General features: G+C 40.5%; 1 protein-coding gene across 2 annotated transcripts; it reads left to right on the top strand.

The window, feature by feature from the left end:
• Window positions 1-896: 896 nt before the first annotated feature.
• LOC101474576 (protein FAM53B) lies at window positions 897-26,423 on the top strand. Of its 2 annotated transcripts, none has more exons than XM_004551509.3 (5): window positions 897-1,056; window positions 11,697-11,955; window positions 14,673-14,727; window positions 16,763-17,595; window positions 25,202-26,423. In XM_004551509.3, the coding sequence occupies exons 2-5, from the start codon at window positions 11,875-11,877 to the stop codon at window positions 25,538-25,540; spliced, it is 1,308 nt and encodes a 435-aa protein (XP_004551566.1). In that variant the 5' UTR covers window positions 897-1,056; window positions 11,697-11,874; the 3' UTR covers window positions 25,541-26,423. The 2 variants fall into 2 exon arrangements, with proteins under 2 accessions (XP_004551566.1, XP_076747721.1); XM_076891606.1 differs by lacking the exon at window positions 897-1,056 and adding an exon at window positions 2,211-2,331.
• Window positions 26,424-26,769: the final 346 nt, after the last annotated feature.

The raw sequence follows: 26,769 nt of genomic DNA, 5'->3' as shown, positions 1-26,769 counted from the left end.
AGCCACCCAATCATGAAGGAAAATTAGACAAGAAACGTGTTGGTTTGAACTCAGCTGTAGTCTGCAGCAGATTTACCCTCATCAGTGCTTTCACAGCCTTTGGGTTGGCACATGGCTCAAGCTACACTTTTATTCCATTCATAATGTTAACCTATAAGGTTTTAGACTCTGTGCCATAACCCGCTGGCTGCACTACCAGCACGAATACCATGCTTTCATTTCAACTTCTCAAGTGTGATACTTCAAATATTTATGTTTTTTCACTCCATCTCCCTGGAAACACGTTTGAAGGTCTCCTAATAGGATTTTTATGGATTGATTGAATTACTTCAGCATGTAACGGTGAACTTTCCATGGCGAGAGGTGGACGAACAAGTATTTCAGACCTTTTCGCACTGAGTAATGACTACCACTGGTACACTGGGGCGCAATAAGGCATTAATTGACGATTATAAACTTTATTTACTCGTGGTTCACGTTATTACGTGACGACACGTCTCGTTGTTTTAGGCAAAACGCATGGGTCCGGTAGCAACTTTTAGTTGAGTTGTTTATCTTTGCTTATTTTGACTCGTCAACACTCATTTATCTACTCAACATCAATGAAACGGGCTGCATAGTAATAAAAAATGACCACGAGTATTGTAAATGCCCGAGGGCACTGGAACGTACCAACTCGAAAAGGGTGGGGGTGCAAGTGGTGAATAAAACTTCGCCCCTTGTGTGTTGACATATTAAAGACTTTTAGTGTTGCTGGATAATAATTATAACTTTACGAGAACACTGCACAACAACCCGGTGTCCCCGTGTCCGCATTAGTTTGGTAACCGGTTACCTTGTTGCTCGTCTCTCCCCCCGCTGACTTGAACTGCATGTGTACGCGGATATTGTTACAATCAATGCTGAAGGGAGAAGCTCAGCTCTCAGCTGCTTGCAGTCTTGCTTGGTCCTACGCTGAGGACGCTGAACTGGCGGCTGCAACTGCGATAAACTTTTTCTTTTTCGCTTTCCGTTTGTTGAAGATGACCTAACCTCGAAAGAGCCTCTGCTAGCCAGGTAGTAGCACGCTAGTTAAATTGTATGCATTGAACGTCTTTTTCTTTGTTTCTTTCACTGCTCTGAAGTTTACTCTGTTCTTGCTGGGTTTCCCCATATAACTTGTTAGGTTACTTTAAGGACACGTACTTTAAGAAAACATAAATGGCTTTTTGTGGGATGAATTTCTTAAAAGAGTATAAACCTTTTTTGTTCATATAAAAATAAAAAATAACAATGTGGCGTGTTAAACTCTTTTTGGGTGACTGCAACTTAATTGTTCTGCACTCAGTTCATATGGAGCTTCTAAATAAATATATGTATATAAAATAATCTACATGACCGACCTGGTGCTGCTATAAATGTCCCCGCATAATAACCCGTTTTGAGATTTAGGGGCTTCACGCAGGCAGCAAGCTCTTTGAGGCTGCAAACTCCCCCTTCATCTGTCAGGCAATGCAGTGAATCTGAGACTGCTGTAAACTACACAGTACCTGTAGGTGGAGAGGCAGTGTGGTTGCTTTGCAGCATTGACACACAGTTCCTCACCACAACCCATGAGATGATGTTAAGAGAAGCTTTAGTGCTTTGAGTCATAAGGCTTGGCTGCACAAGTCGCACCAATCTCCACTGCACATTTAGGTTTTTGTTCTCTTTTCAGAGAGGAATCTGAAATTACTAAATCTTGTGCTTTTTTTTTTTCCCTGAGCATCAGAGTAGGTACTTTTTTTAGGTTGAGGAGCCCGAAACTATTGGCCACTTTATTCTTCCTCAATTTCAATTCTGTTTTATCAGCTAATATATAAGGCTGAATCCTTGAAGTTCAACCAAAATGTACACTGTTCTTATGACTACGTGACAGAGATGAATGCATTATAAACTAAGACTATGATGTTATGCATATATGAAACTGAAACCTACATGATAAGAACTGATAAGATGCTGATAAGAACAATTATAATTTAGGTTTGTTATCCGCTGGCATAGCTATGAGGCCTCTGTTTTGTTTTAGGCTCAAACTGTAAACGAGGACTCTGAATATAGGGCACAGTGGCAGCAGAGCACTAAACTGCTTATTTGTCATCTTTGTTTCCTTTGTGGGTTAGGAAGTGTTGGCGCTTATGTTTTGGTGCTTATGTTTTGCCCTTTCCGATTCTAACCACAGCTGGCTGAGCTTTGTGGACACCATCAACACAATACCCTGAAGAACTGGTTTGGTATGAGGGTACATTAATTGGAAATATCTGGGAATTTTCACAGGGACACAGAAGCAAGAGGTCATCCTTGACTGGCTAGGTTGGTTGGTAAACTAAACGTTAATGGACGCATATTTGCAGAAAATGAAATGTCTTCGCAATTGCAAAGGTTAGCTGATGTTCAGATTGGAAGTGAAGCAGAGTGCTTGGGCAGATTTAATCACCTGTCAACTCTAGTGACTATTGGCATGCTGATAGAGGTGTTTCACAAATGCGGGTTTGACTTCGATGTAACCTGTTCTGAGTACTTCTTATCTACTTTTCCAGGTTGGGGAAGATTTTGATCACTACAAAATGCCTTGATTTCCAAAATAAACAATTGCTGGAATCTTTCAGCTTGGTGTGAACAAGTTTGTGAATCTGCAAATGTGCTGTTTGCTCTTGCGAATCATTATGTCTGACTAGGAGCAGGGTGGAAGTGATCTGTCCTGGTGCCAGAGGTCCGCAAAGGTCCAGAAAACAAAAGCAATCTGTTGTCTTCTATATGTTACTTTGGCTGTTTTATTTAACTTCTAACACGTTTGGAAATGTTGCTACTGGCTAAGCAGGCATATTGAAACAAGTCAATCCATAGGACTTTTTCCAAAAAAGTGAAAACACTCCTCGCGTTGCGAAGGAAGCAGTTTACACATTTTCATCACAGTTCCTGGCGATCGCTTTTTGTACTTAGTGTACTGCAATTGCGCTCAACAACAGCTCTGGTATTGTTCATCTGTAGGCTTGTTTTGGACATACTAGAAACATAATATATGGAGGCAATTAAGGGCGGTGGGTTTTTAAAGGGGATTGCTCTGCACTCCAGTGTGTGCTTAAGACGCACACATTTGCAAGGTCTTTGTGTTGCAGAAAAAAGGCCCTATTAGAACTCTATTCTGTCAGTGGGCAGCTGTGTGCCTGTGTGCTGAGCAAGCCACTGGCCCATTCTCCGTCTGTGTGAACAACTCTCACTCAGTCCACACGCTGACGCACATGCTGCCACTTTCACCCCTCTCTGTCCTTTGCTTTTTGCCTTTTTTGCATTTATTAATCATGCTATTTCTCCTGTTTTTGACTGTTATTTGTCTTTCTGTTCCACTACTGCTCCACTGTTGCTCTCTTTCCCTCCCTTGTTCCCTGACCCAAGGCATTATGCAAACCTACCAGAAAAGGATTGTTAGCCATGGCTGTCTCTGCCACCATAGTACTCTTTATTCATTTCAGAAGCTTCCCTTTCTTCTCTGTGACCTGCAGTCATAATTGCTGTGGCTTCAGACACATTTAAACTCACCCCACCTCCCCATTTAGTCTTAAAGAAGTTAAAAACAAATACCTCGGTTATTTGACTCTGTCAATGTATTTGTTTCATTGTCAATATTCCTTGTTTTGTTTATTCCTTCCTCATTAACATGATGGATTTGTAAGTCTGGCGTCAAATCGCCCACAGAGCCACAGACCAGCAGCTGAAAAGAAAAGAAAAGAGGCATTCTCACATACACCAGAGAAGCACTCCCCCAACCCCCCAAGACAGGCACCAGACTCTACTTAAAGATGAAAAGCATTCTGGGATGCAATAGAAATGCTCCAATGAACACTCTGCTCTAGTCTTTATGTGGCGATAGTGAGGAATTATTTAAAAAAGGGAAAGAAAGGATGCCCACACCGTGTTTGACTCTCAAATAAGTATGTCTTTATTTATTTTAGTCGTTTGCATATGTTGTGTGCATGTGCATAACCTGTATTCTTCTGGAAAACCCCAAATCCCAGGTGAGCCAATATTTTCTCTTGTGTTGCCTTGTGTCATCATAACACCACACTTATGAATGGCAGCGGTTGGCATTCTTCTGTTTATTTTCCTCGACTGCTTTGGATTGGCTTTTCCTTACAATATGAGCCAAAGCATAACTCCAGTCTCATTCGTGCCGTTCTTTACCGTAGATCCAGCCTGATGAAGGAATCTCCCAAATGAGTTCTTTATTTATTTAATAAAAAAACAGACAGAGAGAACTGAAAGCTTCTGTTAGTGTACAGACAGCCTTATCTGATGTATTTTTAGAACCTGTTTTCCACAGTTGTGACAAAATCTAAGCATCTAACTTCCTCTTTCAAGTATTAGGACTCTAATCAATAATGACAATCATTTTTTTGATATATACTAATGTGACACTTAATGTGTTACATCCTTTCACAAGCAGGGTTGTCTGGTCACACTGGCTTCTCATGACTAGCCTTGCACTAACATTATTATTGATTGGTAATCTAAAGTCATACTCTCGCCCCCCCCCCCCGGAGTTGTACAGCATGTTGGTTCTCAGTATTTGGGTTGGACTCTGTTTTACATACTTGTTTTACATGCACCTGCATGTCATTACACAGAAGCTCAACAAGTAGCTTGCTGTGTAACATATTAGATTACTTGAATCAGATGAGCTTATTAACTGCCAAATAACAAACGGTATTATTAAGATGTTGTAAATGGAGATGTAACTGAAGTATTACATTGAGAGTCTTAAGTCAGAGACTGATTGGAATTCTACTGTGTATTACTATGCAAAGAAAGCTCCTGGTCCAACTAGGAAATGTAAAAGCTTTGTCTATGGACATTATCTTGACCTTTACACAGTAGCAGTTTACTTTATTCCAGCACCAATTTGATTTGCTTTCGTTTTTCAACAAAGATGAGTTCAAACAGCGCAGCTCACAATTTGAATGTGAAATGGCTTGTTTAAATTATTCCCAGTCATCACTGTTGAAACTAACAGATGTGTTTTAAATCGATAATATGTCTTCTTCCTATTCAGTGCTGCTTAACATAGGACTCATGAGTCCAACATTTACTGTATGTGGTTATTTCAATGAAAAAAACTTAAAATGACACGTCTTCAGTGGGATTTTCAAATATCTGTTTTACATTCCTGGTACACATTATGCTGAGCAGTCAGAGGGTCCATATGGTGAGCTGAGCCCCCTCATGAATGAATGAATGGGCTGATGGAATGCTGCTCATAGTTTTTGTTCTGAAATTCTCCCACCGATACTCACTAAAAACTCACCCACATCTCCAAAAAATGTATGTAATAGAGCAGCAGAAAGTAATTGATTAATTACTCAGTGCTGCCAACATATTTTAGAAACTATCGGTGGAACTTGGCTTCAACAGGGCCGCGTGGCTAAACGGCCTCCATCTCTCATGATGGTATGTGCAGCACTGTTTTGCATGGCGGCTTCATACACAAAGTCAGTGTAATTGTTGTTTTGTAGAGCCCTTCTGCTTAGACTCCTCTTGCATATAACAGCAGACCTACTGTATATCTTTATGTTAATAAGCATGAGTATGCGAAAGCTTATGGCTAATTAACATACCATTACATATGAATATTATAAAAGTTTATTTTTCAACCTTGATGTACACAGTTTGGCATTTACACAAATGCCTTTTGTGCTCATTTGGACTGCACACTTCACCACAAAGCTTTTCTAACTTACCACTAGTGCCGTATTTAATGTCAGTGAGGAAGCAATTCCTCCTGCTTCTCCAGTCACTGCTGTCACGAAATCATCTTCATTTGTTTGATTTGACACCATTGTGCTTCACATAACAACAGAAGCGCTTTTAACCTCATATCGGCTGCAGCACCATGGGCCACTGGCTCTATACAACACTTTCATGGACTACTTACATGCTGACGACACTATATAGAAATCAACTGGTTTTAAGAAAATGTATTTGTAAATTATGAGCTCTATCATTTTAGTGATTACAGTATACATGATAATATTATGTGTTAGACTGAAGATGACTGCTGCTCTGCCAGAAGCATGCGATCTCTCTTTTTCTAATAAGCATGGTTGTTAGAATTTGGTTAGCATTGCTAAACTATGATACAGTAGCCACATCTCTCTGACAGTTTTTCAGATTGACTTTGAGTCATTGATGACTTATGCTTTGACTACTGTTAAAAATCTCGTGTAATAGCACTAGTCAAAGACTGTTCATTTTCAAGCGTGTTGAATTTTTGGATTTGTATTCTTTTCATTAGACAATGTGGAGTTTGGATTGGAAGGGGGGGTGTATGTGTCTAGTAATTTAGTAATTTGTTGTTTTTTTTCTCATTCAAACTAGAGTTATTATATTGATCTTTAAAAATCTACTATATAGGGTACTTATTAGGTCATTGGTACTGACAGTAAGTATAACATCACTTGTTTATACAGCATAGGAATGGCCCCTCCTATTGAGCTAAGCAATTGCTTGGGATTGCTAGCAGAACTGGAGCCTCTGGTGTATGTAATGTACCCTTACATGTCACAGTGCTTCACCTTAGTAAACTGGCCTTGCTCAATAGTCCAGTTTCCTATGACAAACAGATTTACTGATAAAGACTGATGAGCTGTCCAGACATTATTATTCACTAGATGGGTGACATCTGCCTTTTTCACATCACCAGTTGTCATTGTTGTCTTCTGTTGTGTGCTTGGCTGCTATGGCTACCTATTAAATCCTAGAAACAGTGTACTACCTAGCAACTGTTTTGTGTCTAAAGTCAGAGTGAAACTACCCCAGGAAGTATCAGAGATTCATTTTTGTGGGAAAAAAACCCAAAACAAAAACTTTGACAATTTTACCTAACATATAGTAGATAACCTATCCGCTCTCAGGCTGTAAATCTATGATTAAATAAATGTTAATGTGAAATGATGGTAGAATATGTGTATGTGAAGTTAACTCGTTGCCACAATGCTCTGTGGATATCACTTGGGGCTTTCTCCTTTCATGTATTTAGTAATGAAGTCAGTATGTTCCACACCCAATTCAGCAGTGGCATGTCATGTGACCACAAGGGAAGTAGAACTCCTGCAGTGCAAAGGGAAGTGTGCTTGCTTATGTGAATTATGTTAGTGTCTTCATGCCAACATAGTTGAGATAAGAAGACCAGTATTAACTGGACTTGCAAGTTAATTCTAAAGAAAGCTTTGGGGTTCATGTTTACTGCTCTTATTTCTATTGTAGATCTGTTGTTAAGAGTAACAGCAACTTAAATTGGAGCTTCAAGGCTGTATTCATGCAGAGATTAATGGTCACTGTCATGAGAGAAGCATTCAGGGTAATCTCCAAAAAACTTGACTACTTAAAATACATAAAGTTTCACTGAATAAGCTTTTCAGTGTTTATGTACCTTTGAAGGAGTAGACGGTACTAGGGTGATAGCCAAAAGATTCAATGGTATGTCTTGACCTCCCAGACCATTTTTACAACCTCGACCACATTATCCAAGAGAGGGGTCGCTGTGTGTTCACCCTGAATTAACAATGGACATCTTAGGCTTTCACAAAAGAAAGCCTCCTTTATTCTTTTTAAGGCTTTCATTTAGTTTCTCATGGACATCTGAACTATTTAAAACAGGTGTCAGCGTCTAGCCTTTTCTGACATTTAGTGCCACTTTGATTAAGGAAAACTGTGACAGTAATTTAATTTAATCTTATCAAAACAAGAATATGATCTGCCGAGGCTTTCCAGCCATGCCATATTTTGAATATTTGGGCTTCAACATTTCATTAGTGCCAATTGAACTGGTTTCCTCCAAGTACAGCAACTGATCAAAGTCCTGACACCAGACGCACTCCACACAAGTATGCAGCAACCAGAGCCAATTAGTGATGGACACCAAACACCCCGTTACAGAACTTTAGGGGGGGTGCAAATAGGGTTCTATTTATCTGCCTGTACAAATCACAGCCTGGGCAAAGAGCCACATTATCTTAGCTGCTCTTTCTTGTGCCCTCCTGAGTCACTAACTATTGTGAGCCAAGAGCTGCTTTCTGCATCCCAGCATACACAAATCAGTTCTTGAAGTACCAGTGGATTTGAACCCACTTATGGTCAAAGTTTTGTTAGTTCGATAAGTTACAACTCAGCAAATATCATATATATTTGAGATTTATTGGGAAAGATTTCCTTTATTTGAATCAAATAGGGCTGAGATGGGATCTGACAAAACAATTGATGAACCTCAGTCATTTTATCCTTGACAGGCAAAGCAGTATCGCAAGTTGATCTATAGCAGGGGTGGGCAACTCCAGGCCTCGAGGGCCGGTGTCCTGCAGGTTTTAGATATCACCCTGGGTCAACAAACCTGAATCAGATGATTAGTTCATTACCAGGCCTCTGGAGAATTATAAGACATGTTGAAGAGGTAATTTAGCCATTTGAATCAGCTGTGTTGGATCAAGGACACATCTAAAGCTTGCAGGACACTGGCCCTCGAGGCCTGGAGTTGCCCACCCCTGATCTATAGCAAGTGGAAGTCTTTGACTAAATCAGTCGGTGCTTTGTGTAGTGTTCACTGTTTTGTACTGTTGAGCTATAAAAAAAAAAAAGTAATTAGTATACTAAAAGTATTAAGTTAAAAAAAAGCACCTGTCCCATCACATTCATCATAATATGAGACTCTAATGAAGGGAGAAGTAGCTCTTCCAGTTTCAGTTTTACGCCTCATTTAGTATCCACAATGTCTTCCCTGGTATCTTAACTGTAAAGGATGAGACAAATCGTCATTTAAGTCACTTGCTTTGTTTGATGATCAGCCTGACTTATGATAACAAAAACGACATTTTTCTGTGTGGGACATGCAGCTGAGTTTGTGAGATTTTGTCTGGCTTTATGAAACATATTTAACTTAAAGCTTAGTAAAATTGATAGTGTAATGTCAGGCTGTTTGATCATAAATCATAATCACAGCTATTTAACAATTGTTCAGTTACTGTGGAAACACAAATTTACTGAGCAGTAGATTTCCTCAACAGTGCATTTCCTTCCTCAGGGGTGGGGTACAACCCTCACTATCACAAATCACTCAGCCCACAGTACAGGTTCCACTACCCTGCAGTATTGTCACAACTAGGCAGGCTTTTGAGGTGTTCATTTATGGCCCCACAGATTTTATCTTTGCACCATGAGGCAAGCACATGAGTGAAACAGGTCCGTCTGCGGCCCTTTAAGATTGCTTTCACAACGACATATTATCCGTAGGATAAAACCAACTTCTCTTAAGATGGTATTTTTCAGATGATCCAACCTTACCTGTCATTTCACCAGTGCTTGGTGAACAATGCTTTTGTTTTCAGGGAGGCAAGACAGGAAAAAGGTTGATGTTGTGCTGGATATATAAAAACACAGTAATGATTGTTTTTATAATCTTTGAAGACCAAAGTTGTAAAAATGATATTTAATTCTTCTCTCAGTGGTGTGTAACAGGGACTCATCAAACCTCAGATGAACTGATAATTTCCTGGGTTTTTGTTAGGACTGACATCTAGTCAAACAAAAAGGCTTTTCAAACAGTGTGATGTAGCCAGCAAGGACTCTTGTTTTGAAGAGCAAAAGTCTGATCGGATCTGAAAATGGCTCTGCACAAGTGCTCTACACAGCCCATTAAGCTCTGGTTTCCCCATCATGAGAAGTCGGTTCATTAAATAAGCATGGCTCCAGGCTTGAATTCACACTCGGTCTGCCCTCTCCCATGACCCTGCTTGCCAGTCACTACACACACAAGTGCAGGTTAGCATAAGCAGACATGCATGTACAGAAACACATGCACAGCTAGCTCTTGTTCTCAGTGTGGAGATGCTGTTTCAGCCTTGATCGGACAAGTCACGCTTCCTACCTGCATCAGTCAAACAACAACAACAACAACAATATAACAACCTTTACACACAGCCGTCACGCTCCTCGACCCTTATTCTGATTAACACACACATACACACACACACACTGCAATACATTGCCCCACCCATTACTCAGAGTCACTTCTAATCAGTAGAGTAATCTGCAAAACTGATTATGAAGAACATACTCTTTACTTTTTACTCCCACTAACAGTACCACCTTCTCTTGCCTGTGGAGGCCCGGTTGTGCTCCACCGACTCTCTGAAATGAATGCAGATAATGGGAGTCATATGCCGGCTTTTGGTTTCAGGCAGGCCTACATGAAACATTTATTTACTTAGTCTTTATGTAGTCATGGGGCTGGAAACAAGAAAAGGGACAGAGATGACATTGTTAAGTCAGAAGACATGACTAGACTGGTTTAAAAAAACAAAACACTTTTTATCGATCCATGTTGTTGTTGTTTTTGTTTTGTTTTTTTTCCTCTACAGAAGTCAGTTTTTTTTCAGTGGTGCACACTTCTCCCTAAAGCATCTTGTGTAAGTGCAACAACCCTTACTTAACACAAAACCACATGTTTCATGGGCAGGATAGCATAGTAGGCCTGGAAGATCCATTAGCCTCATGTGTTGCTCCGGAGTCAAAAGCTGTCATTAGCCAGCAGTTGATTGGGGATCTGAACTATGCTGGTACTCTCTAATTGGATACTGTCAGTGTGTTTGGTGGTTGGTAAATGACGGAGTCCAAAGTCACTGCAGCTACTTTTATTAAAGAAAGCATAACTGAACTTGCCCATCCTCCGCCATAGTCATTCACATGCATTGAAAAACATCAGAAAGGCTGAGTTGAGCAGATGTGACAAGGCATGTTTGTCCCAAAAAAAAAAAAGATATAGACCATCTGCCATACATATAAAGCTTTTAACGGTTGTGTTTACCGAAGCAGCTTCTGTCTGGGCTTTGCTATGTGTGGGTGCAGGCAGTCTTTGAGTTAACCGCAGCTCCATATATGCTTCTTTTCTGTTCGTGGTTTCTAGCCACATCTGTAGTCATGTGACGTGAGTAATGTCTTTTCCTGAATTAGCTAAAGCTAGCCTTCTGTTACAACATGTTTAGATTCCCCTGTGTTCAGGGTAATATTGCTGACAGGCCAAATGTTCTGTTATCCACAGGGATGAGGAAGCAGTTTAACATATATCAGCACATTTTCTTTTAAAGCTAGTAGGTTGATAGGTGTGTGTATGTAGTGTGTGGATCTATATCGATGACTGAAGTTGCTGTACGTTTTCGGATTTTAAATGCTGAATGGAAAAACTTAAGGTGTGCATATAGCAAACATGTATCGCATTCAACCGTGCCCCTTTCAATCACTGTTATGGGTATGTTAGTTAAAGCAGTGAGGAATGTAGATATTGAAGTGATTTATCTGTGAATGACGGTTATCACCTCACAGATTGATTAAAAAGGCAACCTGTTTGTATTTGTGAGAAACTTTTCTCTCAAGACACGTTTTAAGACAAAAATGCACATGCCATGCTTTTTGTTTTTGTGAAAAATCTTAATGAGAATGGCACAGAACAAGTTAAAGCAGCCACAATTGGGGTTAAGAAGCCAGATTTGGCACACTATTGATTGTTATGGCTATGCTTAAACCTGAGCTTTATTTAGGCCCTGCTTCTTGCCCATGTCTTGTAGCCAGAAACATCCTTTGCACTTTAATTAAATTAGTAATGTTTTTATTTCCCTTTTTTTCCATGAATACAGAGATTGGCTGACATTTGAGAGACCTACCTCCACCACCTTCACAAGTACTGCTCTTCAAATGGGAAATCTTCCTCTGCTTTTTGCCCAAATGCACTGTCTGCCCTCTGCTCTCGTATAAGATGGCTGCCTGTGGCCTTTTTCTGCACCTGAACAGACTGGAGCAGAGCTACTTGCTACCATGGTGATTGTTTTCTCACAAACACTGGAAAAGAAGAAGGCTGCCAATGATGTAACGTCCAAGAGCATCGAGCGACGGCTGGTGAGAGAAACTTTACGTTTTGACTTTAACACAAGGCAAGCTTGTAGGTAGTGTACCCACAAGCATGTTAGACCACGATAAGTTGTTCACTAAAGGATTTTAGATGTCTTTAACTGTCATTAATATGATAGATACATTTTCACTTTTGAGGTTCTCTTACTCAGATGAGACGTTCAGTGTGAGCTTTATAATTGTCCCTTGAAGACAAACAGTTCTAGGATGTGTTAGCCTAGAACAAGAAGGAACCAGTTCCCTAATAAAATAAAGGGAACTGGTTCAAAATTATTCCAAAATGTCAATGCATGGTGGATCAGTGGTTATAGCTATTGGCTCACAACAAGAGGGTTTCTTCAGGAGCTTTTTCCTACTAGTGGAAAAAAATGGTTGTTTAATGTTGCCTGTGCCAAGACAGTCTTGCAAAAGACATTCTAAATGTCAAGAGTTTCACTTCCTGAGACCGGTTAACAATCCCCTGCTAATCACTGGTTGCTTGGGAAAAATGTGTATTCTCCAGCCAGTTGGCAAGTGGTTGCAGGAGGTTGCTTGCTGTCAGTTGGTGAAATTGGTTGCGAAGAAGAATGCTGGACTGAAAACCTCCTCCCAGATTGTTGCAGCCGCCCCCCCCCCCCCCCCCCCCCCCGTAGCACTCACCAACTACTCTGAGCGGTAGTGAAATGGTGAAAAGTGTGATGCAAAATGGTGATATTTGCTTTCAGTATAAAAGCTGTGCCTTTTGAAATTTGTTAGTTTGAGCGGTAAGGCTCAACTTTTATTTTACAGGCTGCAGCACTTTTTAACTCACCACCAAGCAGCAGTGAAAATGTAGAGTGTTTGCACTTTACATCAGAACTACAGGTGACTGTGGCAATATTCAAGCAAGCAAGTTTTTGGTACAGCATACTCTTTGCGACTGATTACACTCAACAAAGGTCAGTGGCCTCCAGCGAGCCAGTCAGGAGAATAAACGTTATTCTTTAGTGAATGATCTGTGTGACTAAAACTTTAAAAAAAGCAACGTATGGAACAAAAAAGAGCTTTTTTAAAATTTCAGTCAAAATGTTATTTTTGGTGTGTCACCCCTGAGAATTATTTCACTTTTTGTTTTTTTTTAACCAGCACCTAGGTTTCACTTCTCAAAGTAAAATAGGGGTTATTTACATTTTATTTTTATCTCACTACTCCATTCAGACAAGCACGGGAGAGTAGTTTTCACTTTCCCGCTTTTATCATGCTGCTTATATGCAGTTTTTAATCTACAAAATCTCAACACTCCTTCAAGCGCTTGGATGGTGAAGGATCACAAACATTTCTTGACACGTTTAACATCAATATGATTTGTTCTGAAACGTCCAGGAATTATTTTCTTGGGCCCAACAAGTCTTAAATGTTTTTCTTTTGTTAAACCTCAGAGACTGACGTAAGTCTTATATAATATGCTGTAAATGTAATCGCATGCATAATTAAAAAAAAAAAAAATCAAAAAGGCTTATGGACAGAGGTTTTTCACTGCTACCTTTGCACTCATCAGCTGCTCACGTTAAAGGCCTGGGGGTTTAGTGTACCAATTCTGTCATTTGATCGTCTCCTATGGCACAATAGCCTTTATTTTGAGTTCTAGGCTTGGTATCTTAGAAAACTTTTTTTTTGTTTTGTTATAATAACCTCAAGGCGAGTCACTGCAGTGAAATGTGGCATTTTCTTTTTTGTTCTGTGTGCAGATAGCCAACACCCTCTTGTAAGAAATTAACTATGGGATGGATGGGTGTCTGATTAAAAGATAAGTGGGTGTAGGCAAAACTGTTTTATACTCCCCTAATAGCCTTTGTACCTTAAACCCAAGAAATAAAACAGGTGCGTTACAAAATTTAGCTAAACGTTCTTTTGTATTGTAAAATCATTGTCCAGCTGTCCTTGAAGGTATTTCATGCACCTTGCAGTGAGTTAAAGGATAATCTTTAGGAAGTAGTTTCCAGCTCTGACAAAAGTGAAAGTGTAAAACCAGTCCAAAAGAGTGTAATTCACCCACTGGATAATGGACTACACTCTTGAATCCTTGAGTTTTAAGTAGCAACAATAGCAGCGATGGTGTGTTAAGCTGCTTGTGCTAGCTAGCTAGCTTGGGTAGGTGTAACTGTAATTTACTATGATGTCAAAGGACTTGAGACTTAACTAGCTTTAACATTAGAAACTATTTAAATGCGCAAGTCTTACAAAAATGTATTAAAATTTATATACAAGCGTAAATTATTATGAAGCGTAAATTAGTGCAGTTTTTTGTTTAGTAAGCTTGTTGGGAAACACCCTACATATTCAGCAAGAATGGAGCAAATTAGCATTCATTTGGAGTCTTTATTCATGGAGTCTAATGTTCACTCTTTTGTGCACTGCTTATTCTCCGCCTCCTCTTCAGAAATGTATCTAATTCTTTAGTCACCCGCTAGTTGCTGAGTATGAGCTAGTTGTTGCTGTGAACCAAAACGGTAAACTCGCAGACCATAAAAAGTAAACAGTAAGCTTAAAGTAAGTAACCATTTGCATTGGCTTTGGTTGACGCAGATCTTTGGCTATTTCACACTGGTCGTTTGGCAGCAGCGTGTAAATAATCCTGACCTCAAAATGAAGACAAATCAGTCTTCTCATTTGATTTGAGGGCTGAACTTTTGTTCCTTGGCTTTTGTTCTTGACTTTTGCTTTATGTTCGCCTGTGCCCTCAACAGTGTGAGGTCCCCACCATGAGCAGAGGGACCACCCTCCTCTCCCGTGGAACCGTAGGTGAGTTATCTTCATTATCACTCGTTATGTCTTTCTGTTTGTCTTTCCCCCTTTGCTCCTGCTTCCATTTATTAAACGCCATCCCTCTGTGCTCTGCATTTAACATCTGGAAAAAAGCAGTGGCTGATTATTTGTTAAAAGACATTTCACAACTGATATAACACAAGTAATTGTCGCCTTTAATTCCCCAATAAGTTGAAGTATAAAAATCAGCGATTGCAGTTGTCTTGTTGTTTATCTCCTGCCACACTCGATCACTCACTTCTCCCTTTTCCATCTGTCACTCATCCCCCACTCATGATCAGAGTGCACCTGCCTCCACACAACGTTGCACAGCACTCTCATGGGAGTGAACTGTAATTGAATATTCTGCTGCCTATGTCAACAATTTCCCTTTAGCTGTGTTTGTGTAATTATCCTCTGTGTTAAAAGAAATACTACTGTCAATACAAGGCCAGCTATCTCCCACTGCCCTCTTTTCTTTCTTCCTTTTTTTCCCCCCCTCTTTCTTTTGGGTAAAGATTTTTCCACTGTTAATCCTGACATTAAAATTGGCTAGCGTGTTTTGTTAGTTCAACCACTTTGTCTTTTGCTTTCAAATGGTGGCCTTTTGAAGTTCATCCCTTTCTCCTTTTGTCCAGTTGTTTTCCTAACATTCCTGTCAGGTCGTCACTGTAGCCCCCGTACATTGTTTGTCCAGCCAAAACAATGATTTCCGTCCAGTAGTCTGGGAGAGAGCGTGCCAGAATTGGAGGCAAGCATCCAAAAGGATGGTTTTTGGATCAGCAAGGGGCTCTTTTTGACAAAAGCTTCAATAGAGTCGAACTTAGCCACACTTTACTGTAGGTGTATTATCCTCCACAAAACTCTTTTGTCCCGATGGTGAGACAGCTGGAAATTCATACTGCTTTGACGCATATCCTACTAACCACTTGACTAATGGGAGTGACTGCCCAACTGTTTCACTGGCTGATTCTTGTCATAATGTGCAGTTCATGTTTTTGGAATCAACGTTCTTGCATGTCCAAGTTTTAAATAGTCAGGAATGTTACTGCTGGAAACTTAAAAAAATGGCCAACATAGCAGTCAGTGGAGTGAGCTGGTTCAAGCTGAGGAAGAGAATTTATTGTAATCTGGGTTTTTTTGTGTGTTTTTTGTTTTGTTTGTGTGTGTGTGTTGGTGTTTTAAACCACAGTATTATTTATTTATTTGCATATTTAACTCTAAAAGTAATGGAGGCAGAAATGTGTTTCTCATGCTCGGAAACAGTAATGTGCCAGTAAGAACTCACAGCTGAGGTTTCACTGCATGTCCTGCAGCTGTTTATGTGAAAAACAAGCAGACAGACAGTGATCTTGTTGAGACCTACTCGGCATGTAGTGTGTTATACTGAGCATTGTGACTTTTTGGGGGGTGGGCAGCCAACTTTTTAAGACTTTTAAAACATTTCCATCTTTGAATGCACAGATTTTATTTTATTTTTTTCCAGAAAATGACTTTTTTGACTATTTTTTTTTTCTTTCAACATTATTGGGAATTTTCAGTCCAGCTTTCATTACAGTTACTGAGGAGCAGCACTGGTTTGAACTGTTCAACTGGTAGTTTTATTTCCTCTAGGCATAACCTTCTCAATCATGTTAAGACAAACAACCTCCCACCCCTTTTTTGTAATTCTCCAAAGCTCATGATTTCTTTTTTTTGTTGTTGTTGTTTCTACTTAGCTGTTTCTTTCTTCTTAGTCTAATAGCTCACCATTGCAGTAAGCAGACAATAATCTCCCTTTATTCTTCCAAACAGTTTGTTCTTACACCAACCAATCCTCTTTGCCTTAAGCTTATTTCTGCTTGTGTGTTTCTTTGTGTCTTTGTTGTTAAGTACTAAATTATCCTTCCAGATATTGCTGCTAGAATTCATCATGCTCTAGTTAACAAATGCAGTTTTTGCTTAATATTGCTTGCCGCACAGATAAAGATGTGTCAGAAGGGCTGCTGTTGAGGTCAATTAGTGTGAGGCTTTTATGTTTTCCCTATTACAGAGGCAGATAGATGGTTGGATATGGGGCGAAGCTGTGCCATCCAGCAGAGAGCTCCATGCCAGTCTGGTACTCCTCTATGGGATGTGACGCCTGATCACAACAGCCACTGTGCCAAGGAACCAGGCAGCACCACAGCAATCACCAGCCTGATAAGAGATCTGAGTCTCTGCAACAGCACTCACGCCGTATCCGCCACTGCACACTACACCACTACGGCTACCAGCCAAACTCCTACGGCACCCCCGAGCAAACGTCAGTGTCGCTCTCTGTCACTCTCTGAAGAATTCACTGGCTTCCGCTCATCTTGGAGGCCCCAAGGGTCCCGAGTATGGACAACGGTTGAGAAACGAAGGTGCCACAGTGGAGGGAGTGTCAGAGGTGGGGGAAGCCATTTTCCCACCATGCAGCGTAGCTCCAGCTTTAGTTTGCCCTCACACTCCAGCATCACTTTTGATGGAATCCAGGACCTGCCATTCTTCAACCAGCCGCTGCCTCTCCACCCTCAATTCACTGCCTCTCCAGTCTCCCCTACCTCTCTTGCCACACATCATCACCACTCCCAAAATCACGTCTTCCTCAGGCCTCTCTCACTTTCCCATGAGCAGATCAGCCTGCCAGAACACCAGAGGGAAGAGGCATCGGAGACCAGCTCTTCAGACTCCACCCCAGAGCTGGGGAGACGAGCTAGCCAGAGAGCCAGGGGAAAGGGGTGTTTGTCTCGGAGCAGGTCTCAGCCCTGTGTGCTAAATGAGAAAAAGGTCGGCATGAAGCGCAGGAGACCAGAAGATGCTCAGGAGCAGCGGCCCTCCCTGGACCTGACAAAGATGACTCAGGTTAGCTGGAAATGTTGAACATATGTTGACCTGCACAGACAAGCACTTACATATTCATTGATTTGAATGCATTCAATTGGAATTTGACTAATTTCAGAGTTTAATATTACATGTGTTTGCTGATTGCACACAAATGAGTATCAGCTTATTTCTAATCTTGCTTTAATGCTGGAAAATGCGCTCTGTTGCATTCACTTTAATCCTGAACCAGATGCACTTACAACACAGACAAATGCTTTTTTTGTTCTTAGACTAAAGGGAAGTTCAAGACATCTTCAATCAAACAAAACTAAGTCTGTCTCTTTCTCTCAGAGTTTGATCAGGGAGTGGATTAAATTAAACTGTATTAAGTTTTCTGCGTCGTCAGTCCGAGGCTTCGAGGCTAAGTGATCTCAGGCTTTCCTCCCTCTAGCTTAGGGAGCGGTGCTTACTAAGAAAGCATTCCTCATGTTCAGTCACGCTGCCTTGAACCACTCTCTAGCAAGGCCCTCTCGGGTTTATAATTTCATTAACTCTGTTGGGTAAACAAGTCCATCCAAAGGTTGGACTTCTCACCATTTATTTGCTTCCTCTCTGCAACTCCTACCCAATATTTCTACCTGTCAGAAAAAGCGGCAGTGAATTATGCGTATATTTGGATGCACAGAGCTCTGGATGGATTTCCCAATGTCAAGAGTTTTTGTTCTTTTGTAAGGTCAGAGGAAACAGTGCAACAGCCAGAGAGTAAACCCAAACCCAAAATAGATCCAGAGAAGTATTTTAATGACATGAACTCTTTTGATATTTGGCAGAGCTTTGTTTCTTCTTTTTTTCTAGTGCCCTGAAAGATCTTGATCTGATTCTTGTATCACATTCAGCTCATTATTTATGTGAATGCTCTGGGAATTTTACACATTGTCCTATTTACCCATCCTTTCCTGATCACTTAAGTCATTTGATACTCAAAAATCATCCTTCACAGTACCTTGTTTCAGGAAAATATTGTAATTTTCCTGTCTCTTACTAGAAAGTTATCATCAGTTCATCCATATACCCCCCCTTTTCCTTTCTGGAAATAATATTAGTTCCCAGCCAGTCATACTTAGGACCTAGCCAGGGTTGGATTAACAAGGCATGGGTAATGGAGCCTAGCAAACATGTTTCCCCTTGTATTGCCAGCTTCTAAGAGGGGAAAAATTAGGCATGCAACATATAAAGAATGAATCCACAAACACACACATGGAGCCAGTTTTACATTAACTCGACTAGGGCTGTTCGATATAACGATATATATCGGATGACGATATAAAAACGTCTATCGTTTCATTTTACGCTATAGTTTGTTTCGTGGTGTCGCAAAATAAACTGTTTACAGCAATATTTTTTTCAGCGTTTTGATGGTCACTGTAGTGGCTATATTCATTTCCTAAAGTTCTCTCTTTCTCTTATATTTAATATAACCACACTACGGACGGACAAGCGCCTGTTTTTATGCGTTGTCGTTAGCGTGTCTGCTTGTTTATTTTCCGCATAAACATATTTTTCACAATAAAGCTCAAGATCCTGTTGAGACTTTTCAAAATAAACGGAATCACGTGAAATAGTATGCAGAGTATTGACGGGTGAGAAGCAAAAAAAGAACCGTCAGGTGCTAAAAAATAGATTGGACTCAAACGTTAGAACAGGCTTTTCCCTGCAGCACGCTGTGTAATAAATACTCATAAAGAAAACTGCAGCCGTTACAACTTATGTCTAAAAATATATATTTTCACGCATCAGTTAAAAACTCGACTCCAGGTACACGACGCCCAGCTGGAATCACTTCACGCAAGTCGAGCTTCCAGAGATTCACAGAATTTAAAGAAAATGTTAAATTTTTGTGATTTTATATCGTTATCGGGCGATAGATGTCTTATATTGGGATATGAGATTTTGGTCATATCGCACAGCCCTAAACTCGACTTGCCATTAGTCATTGCCATTACTCTGCCAGTTACAGATTATTGTCAGCAAATGATCTATTCTCAAAGGTTAGCGGGTCAAAAAATGTTTTCACTTTTTTCGGGGGTTTGAGTTGAGTTGCATGAGTGCATGTTGATGAAAGGAGTCCGGTCGTACAGGTTAGATGGGTCATTTCAGATCTACTGTAACCATGTTTAAATTCTCATCCTCATGCACACCTCGGGAAAGTTACCAGTAAAGCATTGCATACAACAAAGATGGTATGATTAATACGTGCTCCCTTGCTTCATTTTCTTTTCCTGTTCTTGAGACTTGATGTCAATAACTAAACCAGGTCAAGTGTGGCCAGGAACTTAAACAAGCAGCGTTGTAATATCTCAATCTAAATTTAATAAACCAAAAGCACAAAGAAGATACCGCTGGAGATTGACATTGTTGTTACCAAAAGTGGTTGACCTTTGTGAGAGCCTAGGGAAAGAAAAAGATCCCAGCTGGCAGACTGTCTGGAAAAGGAAGTGTTAATGTGGAAAACTAGGGCTGGTTACAACCTGTGTCTGATCTACAGAGGATAGAACATGCAAAGTACTGCCAGGGTTGGGAATATAATAGATTTCACCAACTCTGATTGGAAATCAGTTATTTAATGTGATCTTTCTTCTGATGTTATATATTTGAGCATCACAAGACTTCTTAACTGGCCTCTGTGTCATTGAAGTGGCAGTTTTTTGTTTTTTTTCCCTGGTTACGCACACACAATTCCTCCCACTCTTTCTCAAGAACTGGGTGAGCCTAATGACAACATTATTACTTTTCATACCTAAACGTAAACAGTAGATTTTTTTTTTTTTTCACTGTAGGTGTGTTTTGAGTAATGCTGTCTAACATTGATTAAAAGAATAGCAAACATGTTGTAGATGGGGCAGGAAACTGTGACATTTGTCTGAACTGCAGTGGATACAGACAGGTGTTGTTTGATTAATTTTCTATGGAACGTGCGCCAGAGACTCGCCGAGTGAAGGATCATGGTGGTCAACAAGCCCTCAGTGTGAGTTAGTGGAACATGGTGTAATTTGGCCTTTAGATTCCTCGACCACGTCAATGAAGGCGGGTGTGAATTCTGGGGATGCATGTCATGCTAATAAGCTATAACTTGACTACCGTGGGGATTTACATGCAGCCACCCCCAAAATTCCTTGAATGTCCTCCCAGTCAGCCATGTAGATAAGTTATCTCTGCCTGCCCTTCCACCTTGGCCTGTCATTGTTGTCTTTTTTGGGGGATTGTTTTTTTGTTTGTTGTTTTTTAATGGACTGGCTATTGGGCATAGCAAACTCCATGTCCTTCACTGAATGATTGTTGACACTTCTTGCACAGTGAATTTGAGGAAGCTGTGTGCTTAAGTCCAGCCTGGTCAGTTAACTTCAGCTGGGCTATTGTCCATTTTTGTCGTGTGTGTGTGTGTGTGTGTGTGTGTGTGTGTGTGTGTGTGTGTGTGTGTGTGTGTGTGTGTGTGTGTGTGTGTGTGTGTGTGTGTGTACACAAACTTGTATCCCTCCCTATTAATATTTTCTTTCTCCTGGCCCAAGTTCAAGCTGCTCTGGTCTTCCCCTCCTTCTTCCATCACACACACTTCATTCCTTGGATGGCAGACATGATGATCATAACTGAGCCCTGCATGCTTGTGGGAACACCTAGGTAGGCGTCTTGAGGTGCAGCTCTCACCGGGTATAATGACATGTTGTGACTTGTCATAAATGTGCATTGTAGAGCATCGCCGAACATTAGTCTGTAGTCACACATTATTATCGCCTACACTTTTTCAACATCTGACAGCCCAACACTTTAGTCTTTTATCATCATTTTACCTCTGGGCATTTGCATGAATAAGCCAGGCATTCTGTCTGCAGAGGAGTAAAATAGTAGATGAATACACACACCAAAACAAAGACTGTGTGCGTGAATGTCTGTTATAGTCTCCTGTCTTTGCTTGCACCTCCTTGTCCTCTCTTTTGCTTCACAGTTGTTTGTCGCTGGAGGTCTGATTGCATGTCATCCTCAGACCAGTGTGTCTCTGAATGTTTATGTGACCTAATTTCGGCACAGAGCTAAACCAAAGAAACACTATCGACTCGTATACTAATAATCTGAAGTTGCACAGTGAATGCAATGTAAAGTACCTGCACCTCCCAGTAGTGTACTATATGTGTGATTGTGGTTGTAGTTTGGTTCACAACAGGGCCTTTGCATAGCATTTAGCTCGGTGATTTTAGTTGTTTACCCAAATCATCAGGAGGGTATTTGCCTAACCTCCTGGCATGTGCTTGTGCTTCTTCGACAGCAGCTGCCTTTTGAACCCATGCTCTAAATAACATCCTTACAGTCCAAGCCATTGTTGTGTAGATCACGGTATAAAATAATCTACACTCTCTATGAAAACACCACTTAGCTCTAAAATATGTGTTCTTATAGGTTTTACCAAGGGTTAAACGTAAAAACAAAAAAGGTATAAACCAATCCAGTGGATCTCATGTCTTGTTCACTTTTTCTATTCAACATTCAAACATGACTTGCTGGAAGGCATGCGTGGCTGTGGTAGACCTGATGTGTCAGATATAACTGAAAACCATGCTCTCATTTCCCTTAATGTGTATGGCAGCATTGATGAAGTTGTATGGTTAAAACATGGTACTGCTTGGGACTATGCTGAGTTTTGCAGAGGCATGTATACAGTGCTGTGCAAAAGTCTTGAGCCACCTTTCATTTCTCTATATTTTCTTAAGAAAATGTAAAAAAAAAAAAATTCTTTTTTTGTTTGCTTGGGGGTTTTTTTAACATGTGAAAACATACAAAGAAGTGTACCTTTATTCTTCAAAAAAGCTTGAACTCACTTGGGGCGATCGTGGCTCAAGAGTTGGGAGTTCGCCTTGTAATCGGAAGGTTGCCGATTCGAGCCCCGGCTTGGACAGTCTCGGTCGTTGTGTCCTTGGGCAAGACACTTCACCCGTTGCCTACTGGTGGTGTTCAGAGGGCCTGGTGGCGCCAGTGTCCGGCAGCCTCGCCTCTGTCAGTGCGCCCCAGGGTGGCTGTGGCTACAATGTAGCTTGCCATCACCAGTGTGTGAATGTGTGTGTGAATGTGGATGACTGGATATGTAAAGCGCTTTGGGGTCCTTAGGGACTAGTAAAGCGCTATATAAATACAGGCCATTTACCATTTAGGCAAGCTTTCTTGGAATGTATTTAAGTATACTTCAGGAAAATGTCTCCTGGCATCGTGAAGGACATTCAAAGCTCTTCTTTGGATTTTGACTGTCTTTTGTTTTGTTCTGGGCTCTGGGGAATGTCTAAAAATACAATGTAAAATCGATTGTTTCCTAAGTTATCTATTACATGTAGGCATAACATAGGTTCATCCTATGTAGTAGGAGCCTTTTTTTTATGCTTGAGTGATTTATAGGTCAATGTTAAGTGGCTTAAGAAGTACCAAGAAATGAGTGAAAATGCAGCCAGTGTCTAAAGAAAAACTTTAAAAAGGCTGGCCCAAGACTTTTGCACAGTACTGCACATGTTGTAGCTGGAGCTGGAATGTAGGGTGCTCTTGGTCAAATTATCAGTGATAGAGAAGTCATTTGAGTGAAACAGAGTAATACACGTCAATGATTGAGCTGCATTATTGACTGGTATTTCTACTTTTGAGTATTACAGAAATTTATATCATCATGGGAATACTAATTATCCTTTTAAATTATCTGTTTAGATGACACTGTTGTTTTCTTTGTCCTTATTTATTAATTTCTTTACTAAAATAACATGATATTGCCTACCCTGTCAGTCCAAAGTTTTTGACTATAAGATTAACAGGCCCAATAATTCCTCTTTTGTATTTCTGCTTCTGGTCAATGTGCATTTTATTTTACAGAACAGATGTCCCAGACCCATGCTATTTAAATGCACTTGCCAAATCAGCAAGAACTGAAAACTGAAAGGAGCACATCACCAAGACTCCAGAAGTTCACTTTATTAGTCATAGTCTTTAAAATCTGCTGCATAGTATTTTCTGTGGATTAGGACGAGATGTGTAGAGTTTAAAATCTTTCAAACTCATGCTTCAGTTTTTGTTGTAGTTTTATTTTACACTTTTTTCCAGTAGCTTTGTTTGTGCTTGATTAATCATTTTTGACTAAAAGTAGAAATCTGCTCTTATATTCTTTTAAAAATTTTATTGTGGTTCTCCAACCTTAAATGAAGTGTGTTTCTAAATAGGACATTTGAGGATAATAACTTTAAAGTGGTTTTCGTCTGTGTATGGTTAGATTCCTGGTAATGGCAGTGGGTAATATGAGATATGACAGGTCCAGGGTAGCGAGCCCATGTGTGTGGTAATAGTGATTTGTGTGTGTACATGGGTGTTTTTCATCTGGCAAAGCTGGGTACACAGCAGAAATTTAACCCTGCTCCCCCAGCCTACCACCACACCCACCCAAATCCCAGTCAGGCTCAGTAGATTTTATAGAAAGCATATTGTATAGAGACAGCCTCTCCACCTCCTTTCTCTCTTGCTTTCGTCTCCTCCTCTGCTGTGATAATTAGTAGTGGGGTAATACCAGGGGTTGAACGGAGAGAGCAAGAGCTCTGAAATCCCCTTTTCCACTCCAGTGGGGTAACTACAGCAAAGGCTTCCCACTCCTCACATGATCACCTCAAGCGCTTTCAGTTGAAGCATGGTGTGTTTGAGGTACTTGCATGTAAAGTTAATCCTGAAAAGTGAGCTAACCTTAAACTTAGCCAGCCTCACCCTATGTTATAGTTTTCTCTTGGACGGGGAAACGGCAAGCCTGCTAAAATGAGATTTGAGAAAGGGTGTCTCCAAGCTCATTGTAAAAGGAAAGGCAATGTCTCAACACATGCTAGGGAACATTAGAGGTGTCTGTCATGAAAGCCTGGGCTTTATAGAGAAAACCTCATCTCTATTCACCTCCATGCCTCCAACATCTGCTGCTGAGGGCACTCCAGAGATCATTAACCCCTTCACTGTGCTGCACGGCTGCCTTTCTTTGTTGCAGAGAGGAATTCAGGGTGGAAAGAGAGCATGAAAGCAAACCAGGAGCCTTTGTGAATTGAGTCTCTTTAAGGTCAAGTTTTGAGAGCAAAAACGCAGGCAATTGTTCACATCCAGATTGTCCCTGGCACTCCCTAGTGTGAGCTACAAAACATCATAACAACTGTGAACAACAATGACTGACATAAGAAATGTCTTTTACCATACAGGGTTGGGTTAGGTATGTGTTTCAAAGTGGTTTCCAGTGATAAATAAGCCTAGAGCACAGTTTGACACGAGATACATTTAGTGGTTTGGTGCTCATTTCAGTGTTTTGCTCAAACAAACCAGAGGGTTAGCGTTCTGTGTATACTCTTCAATGCCTTGTGCGTGTACTGGTGTTTTTGCATGTTTACATGTTCACATGCCATCAGTGAAAGGGAAAGCCGGCTTTTAAGATGCCCAACTGAAACCCATTCTCAAACTGACATTCTGGGAAACTCTGAGCTCCCTGACATAGTCTTTGACTTCTGTAGCTCTTCATCAGAAAGAGGCCATGATGTGAACGTGTGCAAAAATGTCCAGACTAACATGGTCTTTTCTTTTTTTTTCTTTCTTGTTTTTTCAGACTTTACAAAGCTTAAGCTGCCCTGGATTTTCATCTAGCGACAACTGCCAGTCAGTCTTGTCCCCGCCCACCTTGGACTTAATCGACCAACCGGATTCAGACTTCACAGGCGTGTCTGAGCTGGGACTAGAGTCATGGCAGGAAGTGATAGGAGATGACGAGGAAGCAGATTCATCTTACGAGGATAGCGACTCCGCTTGTAGTGTGGACTCACGGCCTGGGTCTCCTGTAGGCATCGAAGATGGTAAACGCACCCTCTGGAAGGGTGACTGTGGGACACAGAGGGACATTTTTCAGCTTGGGGGAGAGCTGGATCTTGAACAGATCGAAAGAAACTAAACTTTGCATCGACGATTTTAAGACTGTGTCTGGACTGTTATAGAGAAATGACTATTAAGATAAATATGAGGAAAAATAATAGCTAATTTTGTAAGGGAAAGGCTTTGAAAAGACAAGGATGGTGATACATATGATGAAGCATTGCATATGTTGCTAATGGCTGGCTTCTTTAATGACACCTTTGCCTTGAACATTCTTACTGTTTGTTTAAAAAGCAGTAACCTTAGTTTGTTTTGTGTTGGTTTTTTTGTTTTGTTGTTTGGGTTTTTTTTTGGGGGGGGGGGGTTTGGATCAGATATTCAGCTTAACTCAGGAGTGGGAAATTGAGGGTTTGTCTTAAATAAGTGTCTCAGCCCCCCGCTGTCTTTTAACCTGATGACCTTTCCAAAGTCAGCTAACCTTAAGTTTGTAGTACTGTAGCAGTAGCTGGGCTCTCTTATATTTAGCTCAAATTTGTTTTTCCAGAGAAAGTGGAGGGCATCAACAATGGGGTGACACAGAAAGAGGCAAAGACAGACTTACCCTTGGCCTTCCTCTTCATCTTTTGTGCACACGTGAAAATCTGATTTTTTTTTTTTGCTGAATGTAGGCTCAATAAGCTTTATGTGGAGTTCAGAAAATGTAAAGTGCCTTCTTCTGGATGCTTGCTGTCTCAGTTCTCTTCAAGAAACTTGCCTCAATCGAAGCCACCTTTTCTGACCCAAATAGACAAATTGTATTTTTTGAATTAAACACTGAATCTCAAATTGTCAGTTCTAACATCAGTGTATATTTTTCTAAGTAACAGTTTTTGTTTTTTTAATGAGCTGTTTGTGCAGGATTAAGAATATAAGGTCTTTGTTCTATAAGAATGAATATGAAATAAACGTACATCCTGCACTCACTTGTCTGGTTTAATTTGAGTTTGTAATTTTGTAATGATTGCTCAGTGGTAATCAAGATTTCTGTAAAAGATAGCTTTCACCCAGACAGATCAAAAGTCTGAACACGCTGCAAAGTTTCCAGATAATCTTTAGAAGCCATACCCACACGCAGTCGTTTCCTGCATAACATTTCAGAGCCATTTCATTGAAGCTCACTCAGCTTGTATTGTTTTGAATACCCTCAGGTACATAACATGATTATGCACCAAATCGTTTCTCTGTAAAAAATTTTCTCTGTACAGTGGCTACCTAGGCTATTGAAGAATACAGCAAGTCGGGTTTAAAAACAAAACAAAGAAAATTATA

This window comes from Maylandia zebra, linkage group LG13 (genome assembly GCF_041146795.1).
Source record: "Maylandia zebra isolate NMK-2024a linkage group LG13, Mzebra_GT3a, whole genome shotgun sequence".
NCBI lineage: Eukaryota > Metazoa > Chordata > Actinopteri > Cichliformes > Cichlidae > Maylandia > Maylandia zebra.
Note: the sequence above shows the minus strand (reverse complement) of the source record. Positions and strands in the feature narration are given on the sequence as shown.